The following is a 22185-nucleotide window of genomic DNA, read 5'->3' as shown; positions in this document are numbered from 1 at the left end:
CTGTAGATGGGTAATTTTTTGGATGATTGCATTGGCCCTAAAATAATAACAACTAATAAACTAATAGCTGTCCCTGCCACTGATCATAAATTTTGTTGCCAAAACAGAATGTCTCAGGTAAAGGTACCAGAGAACTGGAGACTTCTTTTTGAAAAAGAAAAGATTTGTGGACTAGCTTCTGAGATTGATCACAATTTTTGCCGAGCAAGTTCTTAATAATTTAGATTTGCAAGCATGAACCACTGGCTTGCACTTGGATTCAGAGTATCAATGTCTAGGTATCCTCTGAAAAAGAAAATAAAAGATTTTCCAAACCCGAAGTCTGCCTGCCCTAGTTTAAGAACTTAGGTTTCAAGTTTCCGTGTCCACATGTAGAAAATTTGAATACAGGAATTTTCAGCAGGATTTCTAGGAAAGCAATATAGTACAAGCAAAGATGAGTGACCAGCTTCAAACAGCAATGTGAGAAACGTTACAATGGTTATCTGAATGGTGCAGCAACATTTTAAAAATAAAGGATGGCAAAATCTAGTAGGAAAAGGAGCATTTGAATTCTACTTCAGGCAAGGAAATTTTGGGTTAAGAAGAGTTAACCAATATGGTGATTATTGAAGTTGGAAACTCGACAAGAGTAGGATATTCCAAGTGTTAAGATGGTATTGTAGTGCTTGTATGCTCCTTGTACAAAATTCCTCCCTTGACTCTTATGTGTGTGGGCCTGCCACAGTGCAAGAAATCTGGCAAAAAAAGAAGTGTGATTTATGAGTCAGTGATACATTGGGATCCTGAATACTTCAGCATCTTCTTCCTTCTCCCTGGTTTTTTAAAAACTCAGTTCCTTCTAGAGACTATTCCAGAATAAATAGAATCAAGAATACAGTGAAGGAGGAACCAAGCTAAGAAGGAAATCTCCTATTTGCAAGGTTTGCATTAAAATGTTGTTAAATCCCAGCCAGCACACTCTCCTCAGAGAATTAGTACAGCAGGCTGCCAGATGCTTATTGGGATTTTAAAGCCTGCCTGGATTATTATAGAGCACATCATAAATATTTCCAGCCCCGATCATGTTGGGAAGAGAAAAATGGGAACACCATAATATGTAGTTTCTCTCTTGGATGTCAGCCCTCAAGCCCAATGTGAGACTGGCGTACTAATAAACAGCCCACTGGACTCAAGGACATTGAGCATCTAAAATGTTCTGCAGTTTGGCATTCAATGTTTCATTTCAACAAGAAATCATTTTAGTTTATCCTCACGGGAATAAATGTGTTGGTCTGTTGCACTGGGAGATAGAAACATTCAGGACATCCAAAAGGCTAAACAAAGTTGCTGGAGGATAAGGTTTTCAGTTTTCATGGCCACCAGAGTGTCATGACTAAGAAGACCCTTTCCTCTTGGAGTGTGTAAGTCTCACTAAATCAGCTTCTGCAAATGCATAAGTAAGATGGCACAGTAAATATTCTGAGAAGATTGTCCAGCTGCACAGGTATATACCATGGCTGTCAAATTCGTGGTGTCACATTGCTGTCACGTGACATTTTGTGATGTTTTTCTCCTTTGCGGAGATGGGGTGGGTGTGACCTGTGCATGTTGTATCCAGCCCGTGGGCCTTGAGTTTGACACCCCTGTATACATGGTCCTCAACTTACAACCATTCATTTAACAACGGCACTGAGAAAAAGGACTTATGACCACTTTTCACACTGCAATTGTTGCAGCATTCCCATGGTCACATGATCAAAATTGGGGTGCTTGGCAATCAACATGTATTTATGACAGTTGCACTGTCTCTGTAGCCATGTGATCACCATTTGTAACCTTCCCAGCCAGCTTCCAACAAGCAAAGTCAGTGGGGGAAGCCAGATTCATTAACAACCATGTGATTCACTTAACAACTGTAGTGATTCGCTTAGCACAAGGGTGTCAAACTCAAGGCCCACTGGCCAGATCCAGCCCGTGGGGTGCTTAGATCTGGCCTGCGGGACCCTGGAAACAATGAAGGACTGGCCCGCGGTGCCTGTGCCAGCAAAAACGGAACATAGGCGTGCTACGCATGGCCCCCCTGAACTCCATTTTTGCTGGTAGAGGGCTGCAGGAGGCAATCACAGAGGAAAACAGTGCTTTGACGAGTGATGTTGAGCTGGTCATGCCCAGCCAGACATGCCCACCCCAGCCACGCCCACCCTCCAGCCCTCTGAGATTAAACACAGCCCTGATACGGCCCCCAAATCAAGATTGACACCCTGGCGTAACATGTGGCAAAAAAGGTTGTAAAATGGAACAAAACTCACTTAATTACCTTAGCAATGTGGTCATAAGTCAAAGACCATCTATATTATACGGGGGATTTGTGTAAAACACTACTTCCTGGACAACCCTCCAACGTTCTTGAGAACATTTTATTTATTGATTAAAGACGCAGTATTTATAAATTCTGCATAATATCCAGAAGAACTTAATATATGACAGATTGGGGTGTTGGATATGAGAGGTGTGTGATGTTGATTAAAGTGTTGGAGTAGGAATAGAGAGATCCAGATTGTAATCAGACTTCAGACGCAGAAGTTTTATTAGGTGACTTTAGATCAGTCGCCCTCTCTCAGTCCAACCTTTTAATATTTTAATATTAAATTTAAACTGATTTTCAGTGATAAAAGCAAGTCCCCAAAGAGGGATACAGGATATTTTGGAAAAGTTATTGTCAGGTCCTACTTAAAAAAGGTATTACCTAAAGTTGCTTTTTCCCTACCCTGTTGTCCTCTAGAGCAGCAGTCGCCAACCGGTGGGCCGTGGCCCACTGGGTGGGCCGTGAGAAAATTTTGGTGGGCTACAGAGAAATCTCACCCCCAGAGCACCCGCCCCCAAAGCAATTAATCCAGACTGTGCAGAAACACAAGGCGGCACCGCCCACATGGCCCGTGGAAACCCTCCCCTCCCACTCACTCCTTAACTGGTAAACTTGCCTGCTAAATTGCTATTTTTCCTTTTTCTGACCATCATCTGTTCTGCTGTGCCAGGAGAATTAGATTAGCTAGGAACCAGGAAATGGTTAGATTTCTTGCTTTCTAGCTAGTCTTTAGAGCTTCGGCTCAGCACAGCTGAACCTCCCTTAGGACTGAAGGTTTGCTTGCAAGCAAATTCAGTGCAGACTCACGGCAAGCAAATTTGAGAGACTGAGCTAGCCGATGGCAAACAGGTAGATCACTGAATGATGACCAACTCAATCTGCCTGCTTTGCCTGATTTTGGGTAAAAGTTGCTCTTTTTTTATAAAAAATTCAGTATTGATATAAATATTTATAATATTTACATACAAGCCATGCCCAGCCAGCCACATGACCACCAAGCCACACCCACAAATTAGGCCACGCCCACAGAACCAGTTAGTGGTCCCTGGGATCTAAAATTATGAGTTTGTTGGTCCCTGAGGGCCAAAAGATTGGCGACCCCTGCTGTAGAGATTCTTGTCTCATACAGTAATCCACTGATTAGCATTTTAGTTGTGTTAGGTTAAATTAAGGGAAGAATTATTGTTTATACTAGTTTTCTTCAACTTAGTGCTTTGCAAAGATACCATACTGTACTTTTCAGAAATGTAGGAATGCTGGCTGCAAACTTTGTGGTTCTTGTGCAAATTAGCCAATTGTGAAATAGTTTGAGTAGGATAAGTAATAAATCATGATTTATTTGCATTGCAAATCTACAGTAGAGTCAAAGCCAGAAATACATGTTAACTACAATGCAGTTGTATGAACAAGGTATGAACAGAATAAAGTCCTCTGGTAGCATTTCTGTGTGTGTGTTTTGTAGTTGCATAGCAGGCAGAAGTTCAAAAGGTGAATAAAAGTTTAATACAACAATAGATTATTATCTTAAGAGCTGCATGAATTTCTGCTTGTCTTGTATTTGGGAGATCTGCCAGAAAAGCTACTTGTGAACATTGCTCTTGATATGACAAGCTGTTCCTGTTCATAAATCATTTTTTACATGAAAATAGTGAAGTTAAGAACTCTTTGTTATAAAATGTTCTGCCTTTGGGTGTCTAGCTCTTACATCAGGTGACTATGTTGAATGCCTTGAAGTCATATATCGAGCCTTTGTAAACTGAATCACGATATTACAGAACTTCTTATGGGACCTGGGATTCAAGCTGTTTTCAGTTATTAATATAGTTCATTAAGGAATATTACCACAGCTTTCTACGTAGATTATGTGAATGCTGGAAAAAGGATTCAGTGGGTATGACACCCTGATTTTAAAGCTGCAGAGTTAAATGTAAGCTCTGTTGAACTTAGGAGATCTTACATGGATTTGTTAGGAAGCTGAAAATGATTTAAAAGAAAGGGTGAAACTAGAGCTAGTCCCTGCAGTTCTTTGAATTTGTTGATGTCTTGAACTATTTAAATCATTTTTATCACTGTTTTTGTTTTTCTGACATCATATGATCATATCTGTCAGAAATTATCAGGTAATATATTATCGCTAAACATTGGCGTCTGATGATCTTCATCTGGGGCCTTAGGATGGGATTGGAGGAAGTTGCTTCCAATAAATATTGTTTTTAAAATAATTGGTTATGAATTTGCTTCTTCATTTCACCAGGTAGGGACAACTTAAAAAGTAACTGGAACTTATCACAGACCTTAGCAGAACTTGATTCTTTTGATTCTACAGCTTTTCTCCATCAGACTATGTCTAAATATCAACTTTATGGCTTCAAAATGGTCACTTTTTAATCTCTTCTTATTCAGATTCTGCATTAGCAAAGATAAAGGGTTTGAGAGAATTTGGAGACCTGTGTCCTTGGTTATCATGTTTTTGTTGGCCTAAGAATGGAATATCGTGTCTAGATTTTGGGGGATGGTAATGATGGTTTTGTGGCCCCATCTTCCATCTTGCAAACATCTTTTGGGGACAGCAGCAATAGAAGTAGTCCTCAATTTACAACCACAATTCATCCCCAATTTCTGTTGCTAAGAACAAGACAGATGTTAAGTGAATCACTGCAGTTGTTAAGTTAGTAACATGGTTGTTAACTGACTTCCCCATTGACCTTGTTTGTCAGAAAGTTGCAGTTACATGCCAGTTGCCAAGCGTCCGAATTTGGATCATGTAACCACAGGGAAGCTGCAACGGTCATTTGAAAAACAGTTATAAGTCCCTTTTTTTAGTGCTGTTGTAACTTCAAACAGTCGCTAAACAAATGGTTGTAAGTTGAGGAACATCTGTATGCAGAGTATAGAAAGGGAGTAAGAAAAAATAAGTGAAGGAATTAAAGCAAGGGTGTCAAACTCAATTTCATTGAGGGCTGCATCAGGGTTGTGTTTGAACTCTGGGGGCCGGGGTGGTAGGGCTTTCCTTCTTTTTGTCTTTCCTCTTTGCTTTTCTCCTTTCTTGTCCCTACCCCCCGGGCCCCATTTTTGCATGTGATGGCCTCCTGCAGCTGTCTGCCAGCAAAAATGAGGCTTTGAGGGCCATGTGTACCCCCTGGCAGGGGTGGTATTCAGCAGGTTCTGACCAGTTCTGGAGAATCAAAGCGGAAATTTTGAGTAGTTCAGAGAACCGGCAAATATCACCTCTGACTGGAGATTTGACAGTATCCTTCCCCTGCCACACCCACTAAGCAACACTCACAGAACCAGTAGTAAAAAAAAATGAATCCCACCGCTGTTCCCCGGCCTCCATTTTCACTGGCAGAGGGCTATAGGAGGCCATTGTGGCTGAAAATGGGGCTCAGGGGGGCCACACGCAGCCTCCCGGGCTCCGTTTTCACTGGCAGAGGCACTGCGGGCCAGTCCTTCACTGTCTTCAGGAAAGCCCCGCAGGCCAGATCTAAGCACCCCATGGGCCAGATCTGGCCCCCGGGTCTTAAGCTTGACACCCCAGAATTAAAGCATGAATAAAGGAAAAAAGACAGGACATATAGTTATAGCATCCACATTCCCAACTCAAATACCTCTGTTCTTACTGCAACTATTTTTGCTGTAATAAATAACTAAAGGGACACCACTCGCCCTTATTTTACTCTCTGATGTATGCTGAACCATTTATTAAGTAGTCAGATTAGTCTTCGGCATTAAATGGAATGTTTAGCATGCTTGGATGCTAACATTTATAGCAATTGTTTCAGTTTCTTCCTTCATCATATCACTAGTTTTCTCCTTCATCATATCATTTCCATATACTTCTCTGAAATAATTCTTCTTGAATTCCCTCACTTAAATTTCATCCCAAGATCTTTTCATTTCTTCAGTTTAATTCCAGACAGTCTGCATGATGCTCCTTAGTTAGCCCTCTTAACCTACTGTACTTCCACAAAGTATATGTATATTTTATTTCTACCAAAATTGCCGTGTGCTTTCTTTGCTTCTTTTAATCCCAACTATTTCATGCTCACTTTGACTATGTACATTCATTACAATCAACATTTTTCTCTATACTGAATATGCAATATCTTTAGCTCCTTATATTTTTACAGCAATCATTCCCGTTCATGCTTTTTTTTTCTTCAGCTACTGTTTCTCTACTTCATCATTCTACTTGGCATTCTTTTTTCATTCTTTCTTTGGCATAATTTCACACTCTCAGCATAGTAACACAATTCTTTTAACTGTTCCAGGTGGTTTCCTCAATCTCTTTCCTTATGTCCACTTTCTACTGACTCTGTTGGGAATAGAAATTTTATATATAAAATATATATGTATATGTATCTGTATATATCTAGATAGATAGATAGATAGATAGATAGATAGATAGATAGATATAGCTAGATATAGACATAGATAGATAGATAGATAGATAGGCCGATCTTTTCAACTAAATTAACTTCTCAGCTGTTTCTCCCAGTTTTATGATCTCGATTTAATAGAGAACAAGTATGTTAAGATGATAATATGTCAAACATGTGTTTGAAGACTTGTTGGTACTTTCAGAAAGAAAAAATTCTGTCCAGAATTGTGAAAAATGAAGTTGGTTGCTTTAGTTCCCTTCACAGAATGAACTTCAAGGTCTCATAATTTCTTAGAAGTGGGCACTCTGTACTTATTTATTTATTTGCTGCCCATTTCACGGAGATTTTATATGATTAAAGTGGCTTTGTTTTGCAGTGCAGGCATGTTTCAATTTTCTATGATTAAAATAATTAGGATAGCAAGGTGACCTCTGTGTGTAATCTACATTTTTAATGACATGGGTTTTTTAAAAAAGTTCCTCTCTATTTCAGTGAAGGATACCTTTCTTCATCTGATACCCTTCATATAGATATGACTGTGATGCCCAAAATTACGAGTCCAAAAAGTGCAACCTTGACGTATATGATCTTTGACTGTAAGTTTAGTTGGGGTAGAGATCAGAATGAAATTGTAAATGTTTTCTTCTTCATCATTTTCTTAAAAAGTTAGAGGGTACAAAGCAAATAAAATATTTGATTTTTTCCGAATAAATGACCAGCATTTAAATAATATATAAATAAAAGATATATATAGCTGCCAGGTTCTGGGTCCCTTCCATCCAAAATATAGTGCTAGGCTATTTCTTTATAAAGCACCATATAAACTGATGATACATATGAAGTGTCAAAGATGAATACAACCACCCCAAGTTATAAGGAAGATCAGTGAAGAAAATGAACATGGTTTAGGCCTTTTAGCTTTTTTTAAAAAAAGTTGGAATTGTTCTACTATCCTCAAAATTAATTGGATAATTTCAGTTTATCTAGAACAGTTGTGTCCAGTCTGTGGATCACATGCAGCCCCAGCTAGTAATGTAGCCCCACATGATCATAACATTATCCGATATATGTATACATTAACTATATTATATATTGCATATGCGGTCTAAGACAATTCCTCTTCACTCAATGTAGTCCAGGCAAGCCAAAAAGTTGGACATCCATGATTCAGAGTGTGAATAAGCAGCCGATGACCCAAAAGCATATATGGCCCATAGGCATTTTTATCTAACTCACCAGATTTTAAGATATGATGAACATGTCCATATTTTGTTGAATGTGAGCAAATATTGCTTCTTCCTATCTTTTTTTTTTTGTTCACTTATAATGCCCAAACAATAGGGATTAATGTATCTGTGTGTATGCCTTCTGCAGGTAGGATGTGATATGGTAAAATTTTCATCCTGATTTGTTTAATATACAGTATTTGACCAGATATCTTGTGGTCAGGTGATACAATAGAGCTTTAATTTACTTGAGTATGAATTTAAGTGCAGTGGTCCAAATATCTATCTATTGATCGTCCCCATCTAACAGAACAAGAGAGTTGTATCCCAATCAGCCCGTGTAAGGCAATTAAATGTATGTTAATTCTACATGAATCATTTGCAGCAGTTTGTTGCAGTTGCATAATAACTTTATTATGCAAATGACATCACTTATGCCAGTTGCATGAAATGATATAATTAATGTAAATGAAGCAATTTGGCATTTAACATTAATGAACACTTCCTCCCCCAATTGGTCCAGTTATAGTTTCACTATACTGCAAAATGTATATTGCAAATTCCTGGGTGATATTGAAATGGGTCAAATATCACCCGGATCTTGTACCTTAAACATGGTTGTTTACTGTGATGTGAATGAATCATAAACTTATTTTAAAGGAAGGATGTTTACAATTTTGCCTCTTTACCATTGCTGTAATTTTGTTTCCATGCTTCATAATTATATCCAATAATTAATCCAAAGTCACTCAATTTATTTAGAGTTTTATGTTAGGCAAAGAGATAAATTTAGTTTTGTGACAATTCTATGACCTTGAGAGTACATTGCTGAATAATAATATCTAAGACCAAGCTGTTCTCCATGGTACTGAGATATCTGAGTGGACATCAGAAATTGACACATTTTGTGCAGGTTTACCTGTGCTTGGAATAAGCATAAGGCTGTCTAACACAGGTCAATTTTTAAAATCCTACTGGCAAAGATAATGGGCACATTCTGTTAAGTGTTAATCTGTGTGCTTTATTTATGTACATTTGTGTGCACTCATGTGAGTTCTTGGTTGAATGGCTGGAATTGTTTAAAGAAGATGATTTGTGCTGAAATTTTATAAAGTAATTTTGGCATTAAATCCTATGGGAGGAGATTTCTTTTAAACATACCAAGACCAAAGTGTTTTTCCCCCCTAAAAAACCCTAGTCTGATTGAATAGCAAGTTGTAACATTTCTATTATTTTATACTTTTATATTAAATCAGATAGTTCTTTCACTTTTTCACTATTGATCATCTATACCTGTGTTGGCGAACCTATGCCACTGAGCATGCGTGCATGCACCGCCGCCTGACAGCTGATTGTCAGGTATCTGGTGCGCATGTGCAGGGGGTGGAGAGGTGTGTGTGGGGGAGATGCGTGCGCATGCGCAGACATGCTGCACGTGAGGGGGAAAGTGTGCGCATGCGCAGATGCACTGCATACAAGGAGGGAGTCGTGCGTGCATGCGCAAAGATGCATGGCATGTGTGGGGCAAGTCACGTGCGCATGCGCAAAGATACATGGTATGCAAGGGGGAATTGTGCATGCATGCGCAGGGGGCATGGGAGGGGGGGCAGCATGCATTTCCTTCTGGGTGCTGATACATGAATGCGCGCAAGCAAGCGCACAATTATCGGCACGGGAGCCAAAAAAGGTTAGCTACCACTGATCTATACCTACCATCAATTTTCATCATATACATAATGTTTTAAAGGCCTCCCATCTGTTCAAACTTGGGACAGCTGGAGGAATGAAATCCTTATAATTCAATTTTACATGGAAAAATGAGGTTGATCATTTGTATCAAATCTCCAGACTTGAACTTCTTTTTATGACCAAAATTATGCATTCTGTTTGCTTGGTCATACTGATTTTTTTTAGTCAGTAAATTTGTCCTATATTTGGATTACAAGTTTATTTAACTTTCTTATGGGGAAGGTTTTCAACAGAATTGAAATCACAATAGCCCTTTGTCATGTTGTTTGTTTATTTTCCTGTATTTTGTCCCAGTTTTAGGGCACACTGATAGATGGACATTTTGCCTGACTTTAAGTATTCCAAGAGAATGTTTCAAAAACTTCCTTTTGTTTCTGGTGTCTGAAAGAGACTTGAGTTCCTAAAAAAGTACACTGGACATGATATGAAAGAAGGGCTTCAAGAGCTCTTGCACGTGCCTGTGATTCATTAAAACAGCCTTTCTGTGTGAGGTTGAAAAAGATGCTGCTGTTTTAAGGACTCCATTAAAGCTACTCTTGCATAGTGCAGGGTTGTAATATTGTCAGGACATCATTGCCATCTTTGAAGACTTATAATCCTACCCATTCTAGCTCTGGTTTAGTCTGGTCTGCTTTGGTTTGCTTTGGTGACTAAAACGTTCTCTTGCGATTGCCACTGGCCTGCTTGAAATAGTTTTGAAGAACTCTAGGTGACCATGATAGACATTTTGGACACTGGAAGTACTTGATTATATCTTTGATTATTTTAAAATTGAATTTGGAATTCCAGCAACAATTCTTGCTTGTGAGTGTTGGTGCAGGAGAGAAACACGTACACACATGCACACTTGTATGCCACCTCAAGTATTTTCCAGTTCTTATGATTGTGGAGGAAAAATGGAATGTGTGTTGGGCATTCTTTGTTAAGATATTAAAGAGAAAAGGGAATGTAGATTCCATTTCTAGTGTATATTCCCTTTTTAAAAATTTGCATGTCTTTCTAGAGATTAATGGAAATGGCAGTAGTTAAAAATACATTGTTAAAAATGCATATTATTTCATCAGATTTAATTTCTCCCAGCCATTTTTCATTTCTATACCTTTCTATTAATTGTTACATAAATCCTATTATAGTATAAATCTATTTTGGGGTAGGGATGAGAAGAGTTTCAATTCATCCGACATATCAACCTAAATCCCAATTCAGACATTTCTTAAATAGTTGCCTGGAATGTTGTCTGTTATGACGTTGTGAAATTTTTCCTTTCATTCAGGAAACAGGACACAAGACACTGTTTCGTGACTGAATACTGTAAATAGATCTTGACTAAGCCTGGAGAAATAATAATCCATTTGTCTAAAAATGAAACTTCTTGATATCTTCTAATGTTTTTTTCTTCCTTGGCAGAAATGCAAGTATAAATGCAAATGCAAATATAATGGCAGAACTTTAGATTTATAATACAGCTTTCTATTTCCACCCAGGAATGAGAGACTGCATTAAAATGAGTTCATGCTATAGCCTGGAATATGTGTGTGTGTGTGTGTGTATAAAAACATCAACATTTTTAAAATATCTTTTTCATATCAATATATGAAAATACATAATTCCACCATTACAGATAGGACAGGAAGCTGTGTAGCATCCATCAGCCCTGAGGCATATTTGAATATTGAAAATTAATAATGGGCTAAGTTGGATCGATTGACTGAAAGAAAGGAAGCATACAGGTTGCTCTCAACTTATGATTGGTTGCTTAGCTGTCATTTGAAGTTGTGAAGACCCTCCAAAAGGTACTTAAGAATCAGTTTTAAAGTTGGGATAGCTGTTCTCCTAAAGTCATGTGAACTCATTTTGAGCACTTGGCAGTCAGCTCTAGGTACAGTTGTTTGCAGTGTCCAGTGATCATTGAATAGAATAGAATAGGATAGAATAGGATTATTTATTGGCCAAGGGTGATTGAACACACAAGGAATTTGTCTTTGGTGCATATGCTCTCAGTGTACATAAAAAGAAAAAAAAATACATTCATCAAGAATTGTAAGATACAACAGTGATAGTCATAGGTTATTAATAAGCAATCAAATCAGTCTAGCAAACAAATAAAAACAATATACTGTTTTTTTCTGACTATAAGACACACTTTCCCCTCCCCCAAAAAGTAGGTGAAAGTGTCAGTGCGTCTTATAGAGCGAATACGGGCCTGTTTTTGGCCTCCCAACCCTCCGCAATTTACAAAACACTATAAATTGTGACCACAATTTACTGTGTTTTGCTGAAATTACCAGGGTTTCCGTCTGGTAATCAGCAAAAATGAACAATGTGTTCTGTTGCATGCCTGTTTTACAGAAAGTACCATCAATATTTAATTCGTTTGTTTGATTATTTGTTTATTCATTTTCTACAGCCACACATTTCAGCCAAGTGACCTTGGGAGTGGGGCTTGCCATTCCAAAACTGTAAAACAGATAAAATAATTAAAAACAATAAAAACATCCACAAAATAAATATAAGTTTATTACATTAACTTATATAGTATCCTGAGGTAAAAACCATTCAGAGTAGCAACCAATTGTAGTGTCTAAATTGGAAAATTTTAACCTGCATTTTATACTTTCCTTTTAATATTTGTCAATTGAATTGAATTTTTTTGAAAAGCTCTTTCAGCTAAAAGCCGTTTGCGGCTTTTGTAAAGAGTTATTAAGTTATTAGTACTTTTGTGTATACTAAAAAACAAATCTTCAGAGGGACCTTGTTTCAACTGATGCAATGGTTGAATTGGCTCAAGCATGAAATAGAGAACTGCCCTTAATTAAATTAAATGAAGAGTGAGCCAAGTTATAACAAGCACGATCTTCCTGAGGAAAACTAAAAAGAATGTGATGAATTGTTAATTAAAATCATAGTGTATTGCTTGTATATTGGGTACTATATTATCATTTATTTAGTATGTTACTTAATCCAAGGCTACAAACAATAGAACAGTGAAGAGAAGGACCAGGGGAGACTGCAAGGTCCCTTCCAACTCTGTTAATCTGTTCTGTTAAATACAACCAGGAAGTTGACATACAGGTAGTTCTCAACTTACAACCATTCATTTAACAAAGGTTCAAAGTTGCAGTGGCCTTGGAAAAAGTGACCTATGCTCTCACTCATGACCATCATAACACCCCTGCAGTTATGTAATTGCAATTTGGACTCTTGGCAAGTGGCTTGCATTTAGAACCAGTTGTAGCTTCCTATGGTAAGGTGATAGCAATTTGTGACCTTTTTTGCTGATTTCCAGGAAAAAAAAAAGCCTGTTGGGGATTCACTTAAATATGTGTGATTTGCTTAATAATTATGTGATCTGCTTAATGGCTGTGGTGATTCGCTTAATGACCACTGTAAAAATTGTCATAAAATCAGATCTGTCTTGACTTATGATTGCAATGACTTATGGAAATTCTGGTTCCAATGGTGGTCATAAGTCAAGGATTACCCATAAAGGGTTTCATAGGTGATAACCAGCACCTTACATTTGGAATGGGGCAACTTGCTATGGCCAACTCTCCACGGTCAGCTTGCCACGGCCAATTCACTGTGGGGCAACTTTTTGCAAGCCAACTCACCCCAGGACAATTCAACAATTCAATTATTTAAAATAATTTTAAAAACTATTTTAATTTTTGTAATTTACATTTCATTTTGTCCCTCCTTTTGCATCCTTTCTATAATGATTCTATAATGATTTCTTCAGCATTAATATAACTCTTGTTCTGAGAGTTGACCTCAAGGAAGAAGCAAATTATTAAGATAGTGGCATTCCTGCAGAGCTGGAGTTTTAAAATGGGTGGAGCAGAATTGAGCTATCCCAGTTGAAAATAAGGTAGTCAAGAACACAGTGGGGGTACTGTGGACTGCACCTTTTGCTTCTGAACTAGATAATTTGCAGTTTTCCAAAAAAATTCTCCTCCTCTGTTCTTAGGACTGAGAAAGGTTTTCTACTTGTCTATCCTAAACGATCTCCAAGTGGAACTGATTTTGTTTCTTTGTATTTTTAGATCTTTCCTTCCATATTATAAAAAATGTCTCCTAGAGTCGCCTCAGCGAGATGGGCTGCATAGAAGTTTAATAATAAAATAAAATTTTAAAATGCTCCTGTTTAATTTTGTTTTGATGTTTCAGCAGAAAATGAAGAGCTTGGCCCAAAGACGTCAGTCAGCACCATCCCTGGTTCTCAGCAAAGCTCTGAATAAAGCCAGAACAAGTGCCAGGTAAGACAGACTCATATTCCTTCTTGGCTCCATTTTCATCATAGTGTGGTTTTGATGAGTAACTGTATAATACATGGCTAAACTAGTACCTGGAGGATAAACTGTAAGCAGATTGATGTTTAGAATGTTCTTTCCTTGGGCAGCTGGGAGGTGTGGTGAAGAAATAGTAGAAAAACAGACTGCCCCCCCAAATTCCATCTCTGTTCTAGCCTTAGATTACCCAACCCAAACCAGAAAAAGGACTTTGTGTCCTGAGGTTCCCTGGTTTGTGAGAGTTGCAAAGTGTCTGTATTTTGCAAAACAATAATGAAATTGTTTCTTTCTTGAGTTGACATGATCAGAAGTTCAATCCTGAAAAAGACACACAGTACTTTATTTCTACCAGTAAAGCAGAGTTTGGTAACAGGATGATTTATTTACAAATCTTGGCTTGTTTTAACTGTGGTCTTATGTCTGAATTCTGGCTTCTTAGATCAGCTGTTTTCCAGCAGCCATAAATGGGATGGTGTAGGTGGAAAACAAAGCCTTATTCTTTTTATTCTAAATCAGCTCCGATTTCCATAAATGTTTAGAGATATGCACATCACATGTTATGAAGATTTTAATAATGATACAATTTTAGTTAAGGTATCTGTAGTTGAGATGCTTCTGGTTTAAGCTAAAGGCACTGGAGTTTGCTCTCTGCATTAATTTCATTCTTAATAATTGTTTCCACCAATGTTTGGAGATTTTCAAGAAGAGTCTGGACAGCCACTTGTCTGGAATATAGGGTCTCTTGCTTGAGCAGGGGGTTGGACTAGAAGACCTCCAAGGTCCCCTCCAACTCTGTTATTCTGTTCTAATTTAGGTTTCTTTCTCAGGTGATCTTATTCCTTTCAGAAAAAAAGACTATTTTCTTAATATTTTACAGACCAATAATAAATCATCATGAATTTGTGGGAAAAAGAAAAATCTTTACTTGGACAACTATAGTAAAGTTACTTATTTAGGAGTAATTTTTAGCCAGCATAGTATTTCTTTGCTTTGGATGTAAATGATAACTATAGGTGCAATTAATTCTCCCAAAATGCAAGTCAGGAGATTTTGACATTAATTTTCAACTGGACAAAATGAATGCACTTATCCAGGATAGTAAGAAATATGAATTAAAAAGCTGCTTTGTAATAAATCTTTGGTATGAAAATCCCAGAATTCTTTGCAAGGATAGTTTCATTGGACAGTTTGCAAGATGTAGTGTTTGACAATTTCTGCACAATTACATTTCACTTTAAAATGGTTAACAGATGATAAAGTTACTGGGAAGTTTGTATAGCGTTTTCTGCAACGTTTTTTCTCCAAGTGCTTTACATGGGCCACCTCAAGGTTAACTGTTTGGGTTTTTTTTTACATCTTTGTGTTTAATTATTATCCAATAAATTTCTAGGGCTATATTTATCTCCTATTCTTATAATTTATTGGAATTGCAGCTATTCAAGTCATTGGCAACATTGCAAGCAAACACAACTAGCTCATTTAAATCAACACGTGGGGTTCCATTCAGTTGCTTCTCTCTCCTTCTCAAAATCACTTCTCTGTTAACAAGAATCATTCTTCATCATCAGTAAAACAAATAATGTTTGGATTTTCTTTCCGTGTGTTCTGAAAATGCTTAACTCTTGTGCCTTGCTTTTTTTTCTTCTGAAGGAACAATGTTTGGTATGTTTAACACCTTAAATGCTTTGTTGTAAAAACCGTTTTAATACTTATTCACAATTTTTAAACAAAATATTAAATTCAAGTTTAAATAGATTACAGTTTTCTTTTGATATAAAATGCTAGTGTTAATAGATAGTCACTCCAATGTCTTATGAGTATTTGATTAATGAGTATAAAACTCCTTCCCAGCTGCATCTTATATCTGCAAAGGTGTTATATGAATATCCTATTTTAGCAGCTGATTTATCTCTGTATTCATCTCTGGCCTTAATAAGAGAATTTGGTTAGGAAATACTTGGAAAAGCTGACATATTTATATTTTCATGGCCTTTTATAGGCAATTCTGATGTACCTTTTTTCCTGCTGCATGGAAATCACATCAAAATGTAATGTTGTCCATAGGCTACTGATTTAAATCAGTTAAAATACAGTAACTAATTTAAAATAATATTTAAATGTTAAAGGAAATAAGATTGAATATTTCAAAGTAGTATTTTTGGTTTAAAACTTGGTTTTTTAAAAATATTTCTTGGTTTAAAAACTTGGTTTATGATTGTGGTTGATGCTTTGCAAAACTGATATTTCTTTGAACTCTTATTCTTGTTTGTCATTGCAAAACAATTTCCTTGTATATAAAATGAAAACCTAGTTAAAACCAGATAAATCCTCCAGGCCAAGAACCATGAATGAAGTGATGATGGAAAGTGAAAGTACAATAGTGATATCATCCCATTCTATCTAAAGTTGTGCAGGAGGAGAGCTGTGTTAGTCTGTGGTAGGCAAACATCGGGAGGAGTCTCGTAACATTTTTCAGGCTAACACATTTTATTAAAAGGTAGTTGAGCATCTGATGAAGTGAGCTACAGTTCACAAACTGTATACCTTTTAGTAAAATCTGTTTGTATGAAAGCGTGAAGACTCCTGATTGTTGCCTGTTAATTGTTATTTCAGACTAATTGGATTCATTAGTGTTCTTATCAGCTAATATTTTTATCCTAGTCCGATCTGAATCACAAATTGAAGCAAAAATAGAACATTAATAATGGTGTCTGATCACTTCCTGTCTCTGGCATTTACAAATCAGTTTGATCTCTAAACAATCCTGTTCTATCTTCTGTTTCTTTGGTGTCATAATTATATGACTGCAAGATAATTCTTCAATTCTTCTGTCATAAATTCACTTATCAGATAACTTTGTTGGCATGGCTTCTTCCATAAATAGTACTTCCACTGAAAATACTGCAACCAAGTTCGCACCAGACATATGTTGAAAATGGTAACATCAAGCAGCATCTGTTCACTTATGTTCTGCCTTTAAAAAAAAACAGATCTTGCATTTAACTCTATTAAAAATTTATTGAGGAAGATATTTGTGAATATGGAAAATACAGTTAAGATCTACTTGTTTAGCTCTGAAATTTTATTGTGTGGGAAGTGTCTCAGTGGTGACTCTTCATGCAGTGTTTTAGATTTGTCTGAAACAAAACATCTCTTTTTTGCTTTTCTATGGAGAGATATTAATTGAAATCAAGACTAGCTAACAATTATATTAGTATGAGCCCAAGAGACCTTTGTTTGCATAAAGCATGAAACCATATTGTATTACTTTCTGCTTTTGAGCAGAACAAAAATGTTAAAAATAGATAAAATTTTTGTCTTCAAATCTAAGGGGCTAAAAATAAGTACAGCTTTCTGATGGTTTTCTGTTGATTCTAGTAGATAATTGGCTACTGATGGACAGAGCTCATTTGGTGAAAATGTGGCTGATCATTTGCAAATTGGGTCCCTGTCCTCCGTAGTTATCTGGGAAAAGTTTGAACATGTGGGTATTAGTAATTAATTTGGACAGGATTCTTGGAACTGTGAAATTGGCCACTTGAGTTTTAGATCCATGTCCCTCCTACTTGTTCAAAGTCTCCTGGAAGGTGACATGTGGTTGTGTCAATTTGCTGGTGAATGGTTCTCTGTGAGAGATAGTGGCTCCACCAGTGGTGGGTTTCAAAATGGTTTACCACTGGTTCGGTGGTGTGGCTTTGTGCACGCACATGCACAGAGGCTTTCCTTCTCACCTCTTGCAATCCTGCACTCTCCCTGTGTCTTCAATAGCTGACACGTGGCTATCTGCTGTGCTGTGCAAAGCAGCTGCGCTTCAAAAGCAGGAAATAAAGGTCAGTATGGGAAGCCTGAGCAAGCAGGTGAGCCCAACAGCAGATCATTGGAACGAACCGGTTCGCTTCCAGATGATCTTCAGAGTTACCGGTTTGGCCAAACCAGGCTGAACTGGTAGAATCCCACCTCTGGGCTCCACCCAACTTAAAATAAATAGTTGTCTACCCCCTTCTTCAGGAAGCCATTGCTGGACTCAGTGGAACTGGACAATTTCCACCTAGACTCCAGCCATGTCATTTTAGGGAAGATTGCTCAGGAGGTGATCAGTTTCCAACTCCAGAAGGCTTGAAGGAAGGAAGGAAATTATCTGTACTTTTGTGGTTGAATTTCAAGAGGGAATATGGTATCAAGATGGTATTTATTACAATTGTGGATGACCTCTGGCAAGACTGGAATGTGAGAGATCCTGACCCTTCTTGGTTTCTCAGCAACTTTCAGTACCATCACTCATGGCACCTTCTGGACCAACTCAAGAAAACCTGGTCCTTTCTCCAAAGGCAGTATCAGTTGATATTGGCAGAAGGGAGCCTGGTACCCTTGATTTGTATGATGCTTCACTTTCTGCCTGCTTCTATCTAACATTCACATAAGGTTAGTGTTCCTTGAATTATCACCTATTTTTGAACTTTTATATAAGTTGTAGGTTATAGGTACTTTTTGAAATGGAGATGACTATTCATAAAACTGATACGTAACACATAGCAACAGGGATTTTGTGTTCTATTAATGTAGGACAGGGGTGTCAAACTCCATTTCACTGATGGCAGCATCAGGGTTGTGTTTGACCTCGAGGGGTCAGGGTGTGGGTGGCCTGCCTGGCATCACTTGTGTCAGGGGCGCCTGTGGTGGCCCAAACCCTCTGCCAGTGAAAATGAGCTCCCGTGAAAATGAGTTCCTCTGACAGCCTCCTGCAGCCCCTGCCAGTGAAAACGGAGCTGTGGGGGGCACTCAAGAGCTCAGTTTTCGGCTGGCAGAGGCACCATGGGCTGGTCTTTCACTGTTTCCTGGGCTTCCCATGGGCCAGATCTGGCCTGCAGGCCTTAAGTTTGACACCCCTGTTGTAGGGCAAGGAATGGTGGAACTTAAAAGAGGGATCAACCTAGAATCCCTCTGTAGTCAGATGCGGACTAAACCCATCTCCCCACCCCCTTGAATTCGGTTGACCCTTATGTAACACCTAGCAGGTGCTAAACCTTAGAATATTGAGTTGAGAATGTTGAGTTGAGAATATTCCTGTGCACAGGCATAAGTAGCAATTTCACATGTGGACCTGATTTTTTGTGCCTGACAATTAGTTTTGCTTTAAAATCTATTAGAATCCTATTCATAATTCTAATTTTAGATTTGCAGGCGCATAGGAAAAAATGTGGTTTTAAAGGTATTTCTTCTCTCCATGATGAGCATTTCCATGTTTCATGGAAATTCTCCTCTTGTCTAAATCACAGTAAATGATTTTGACATGTTATTTTCTAGCTCTGCGCCAAATGCTAAATATTCGTAGATAACAGTGATCACATATGTTATCTGGTAATGCAATCAGTTTAGCTCCAATATGGAAATACAGTATGTACTGTAATGAATTGTACTCTGTGTCCTCAAGGGTTTAATTTGGATCGTCTGAGTTATGTGGCTGAGAGATAGTAGAAGATTTTGTAAATATAAATTATCAAAAGAACTTAACTGTCCAATTCCAGTAGACAGTGTTTCATAAAAACATGCCCCATGGGCTGTTTTCTAAAGCAAGAAGAGCTTTGGCTAATCCCCGGCATTCATTTTTATTTTTAATGTGCGTAGGTTTTTATCTCCACATGGGAGGAAAAAAGAACATGGCCGCACTTCCATTGTCACCTTTAGGCTTCTAAAGATGTTGCCCATACACTTAACTGATCTTCATCTTTACCAGAAGACTTGGATGTGTTTCAATCTAAAAAAAACCTTTTCTAACCAATGCAAATAGATTTGCTGTTTCAAGTCAGCAAACCTTTGATGAATTTCCCCCATTTTATATGTCCAATTAGTTCTCAGTACTTCAAAATAATTATCAGAGAGAAGGCATGCCAACTTCAGACAACTAACAAACTCTCCTTGTTTCCTGGGATTAATTGCTAGTTTGGGCTAAGGATGTAGCATCAATTAGTGGCTTGTTGACATTTGTTTTACAGTTTTTGACCAAAGTTTCCAGATCACATTATGGTTAAGGTCTTATTTGGGATGATGGAACTGAGAAGCAAAGTAACAAGATGAATTCCAAGATGAACTTGCTCGTGGTGACTTGAGAACATTGTGGAAGTGACCAGCCATTATCACCTTCTAATATTTTATAAAGTTTCCTAATCTGTTTTAAAGCTCTGGGATTTTCCAGGAGGCTTCCCATTTAACTACTTATCAGGTCTGAACCTGTTTAGCTTTTTGAAATCAGTGGAGCATCTTTGTTCTCCATGAAATCATCTCCTGTAGATAGCTGCACCGTCAAACTCTGAAACACCAAGCATGACATTCAAGATTGAATTTGTCCTCTGCAGTTGCCTAAGTTAGCCAGTGAAAACATGCAGGTCTAGAGATTGGGGCCTAGTGAGCAGTGAACACTGGACTGTTGCTAGAAGTCAAATCTTGCTCCCACCCTTCAAAAAAGGTGAAATGTAGATTGATGTTTAATGAAAGCATTTTTTTCTATGAAGCTTTTCCTTTTTTTAGAAATTTGACTAGGAAAAATTAACACAATTTTTGAAGTGGAAAGCAATTGATATATAATTATTTAAAAGAAGTCAATACTGTTGCAGCTTCTGGTGCGATATGTGAATAATGGTCCTGTGGCTTGTTCAGTGCTCTACAAGTAAACCAAATTTGGATTAGCACAGTGTGAATTTACAAGTCATGTAAGGACTGAAGCCAGATTTTTAAAAAAATCTCTAAAGGAATATCTTAATTGTTTCTCATCAATGATTGAAACAAGTATGAAAAGTGAAGCGGCGTTCACAGTTAAAGTGAATATATGTAGGTAGGAGATCTCCAGGAATCTGAAGGATGGCAGGGACTAAGCATTGCACTATTATTGCCAAGAAGATGGCTTAGACATACTATGAAGTCAAACTTGATTGAAGAGAAATTTTGCTCTTATCTATCCATAACAGACGGATACTTACAGTTACAGTATTCCTTGACTTATGGCCACAATTGGGACAAGAACTTCTGTCTCTGAGGAAGCCATTAAGTGAGTCTTGCCCAATTTTATGAGCTTCTTGACACAATTGTTAAGCAAATCACCATGGTCATTAAATTAATCATGTGATCATTAACCTACATTGACTTTAGTTGTCAGAAGTCCCCTGAGAAAATTGCAAATGGTGCTCAAGTGATCCCGGGATGCTGCAGCTGTTATAAATATATGCCAGTTGTCAATCATCCAAATTTTGATCTTGTCACATGGGGACACTGCAATGGTTGTAAGTGCGAGGACTTGTTGTAAGCCATTTTATTCAGTGCCATTATTCGAACAGTTGTTAAACAAATAGTCCTAAGTCAGGTACTTATTTTTAAAGATTCCCTTACATATAATCATGAAAGTCATTCCCTTGGCTACTTTATGTTTTTCATCCCTAACTGAATCCTTGTTCCAACAGCTCATATTTTAACTTAGTTTACCCTTTAGTAAAACTAAAATATAGGATGTGGGGAAGTTGATCTCCTTGATAACAACTGTACCCAAAGAGATAAGATTGAGAACTTTTTTTAAAAAAAAAAACTTCAAGACTAGCATGGCTATTGCCCTTCAGAATTTAAAGCTTTGAAAATGTATCGGTGCCCTACAACTGTTTTGCAAGCCGTTGAATGTGTAACATTATCATACTGAGTAATTGTGTATTGTATCTTCAGCTGCGAGTCATGGATAGACCCTGCAGAGCGTTCTACTGAGGGAGAATTAAAACCATCTAACATAGTTATGAGGGCAAACACTGTTGCTATTATGGAACAGTCCCAGAATAAACAAGGATATGACCTGCACACCTGAGAAAACACCTTGTTTCAGCTCTCTATATGGGGCACTTGATAGTGGAAAGTCCTTCTGTCATTTAGTGGTCAGGCAAAAGGTCTATCCTTCCCTATTAGATGCTTGTCATTCAGTCCAAAGTGGAGAGAGATATTCACATTTTTCAGCCATGGGAAAGTGAAAAAGCTTTGGGGAAAAAAAAGTGCATTCCTTTGTCATTCACATGACAAATAAGCAGTGTTTCCTTGTTTTGAGGTAGTGAACTGTGAGATAGAGGTAGCCTTTGCTTTCCATTTTTCCTACAGTGTTTATCCATTCGTAGCCTCTCTTGTTCCATTTTTCTTCTATTAATGTCAGTTAGCACAAATTCTTA

At 37.7% G+C, this 22185-nt stretch overlaps 1 protein-coding gene across 2 annotated transcripts in view; it reads left to right on the top strand.

Moving 5' to 3' along the window:
• Positions 1-22185, top strand: part of ARHGAP20 (Rho GTPase activating protein 20) — a 98561-nt gene that overhangs the window by 4399 nt on the left and 71977 nt on the right. The window contains exon 2 of one of the 2 annotated variants that reach the window (XM_026708851.2): positions 13875-13960. In XM_026708851.2, coding sequence (XP_026564636.1) covers positions 13875-13960 — 86 coding nt within the window. Of the gene's footprint in view, positions 1-13871; positions 13961-22185 lie in introns of both variants that reach the window. The other variant, XM_087937125.1, reaches the window with a different exon arrangement.

This window comes from Pseudonaja textilis, chromosome 7 (assembly GCF_049901715.1).
Source record: "Pseudonaja textilis isolate UNSWEBS1 chromosome 7, rPseTex1.2, whole genome shotgun sequence".
NCBI classification, from domain to species: Eukaryota; Metazoa; Chordata; class Lepidosauria; order Squamata; family Elapidae; genus Pseudonaja; species Pseudonaja textilis.
Note: the sequence above shows the minus strand (reverse complement) of the source record. Positions and strands in the feature narration are given on the sequence as shown.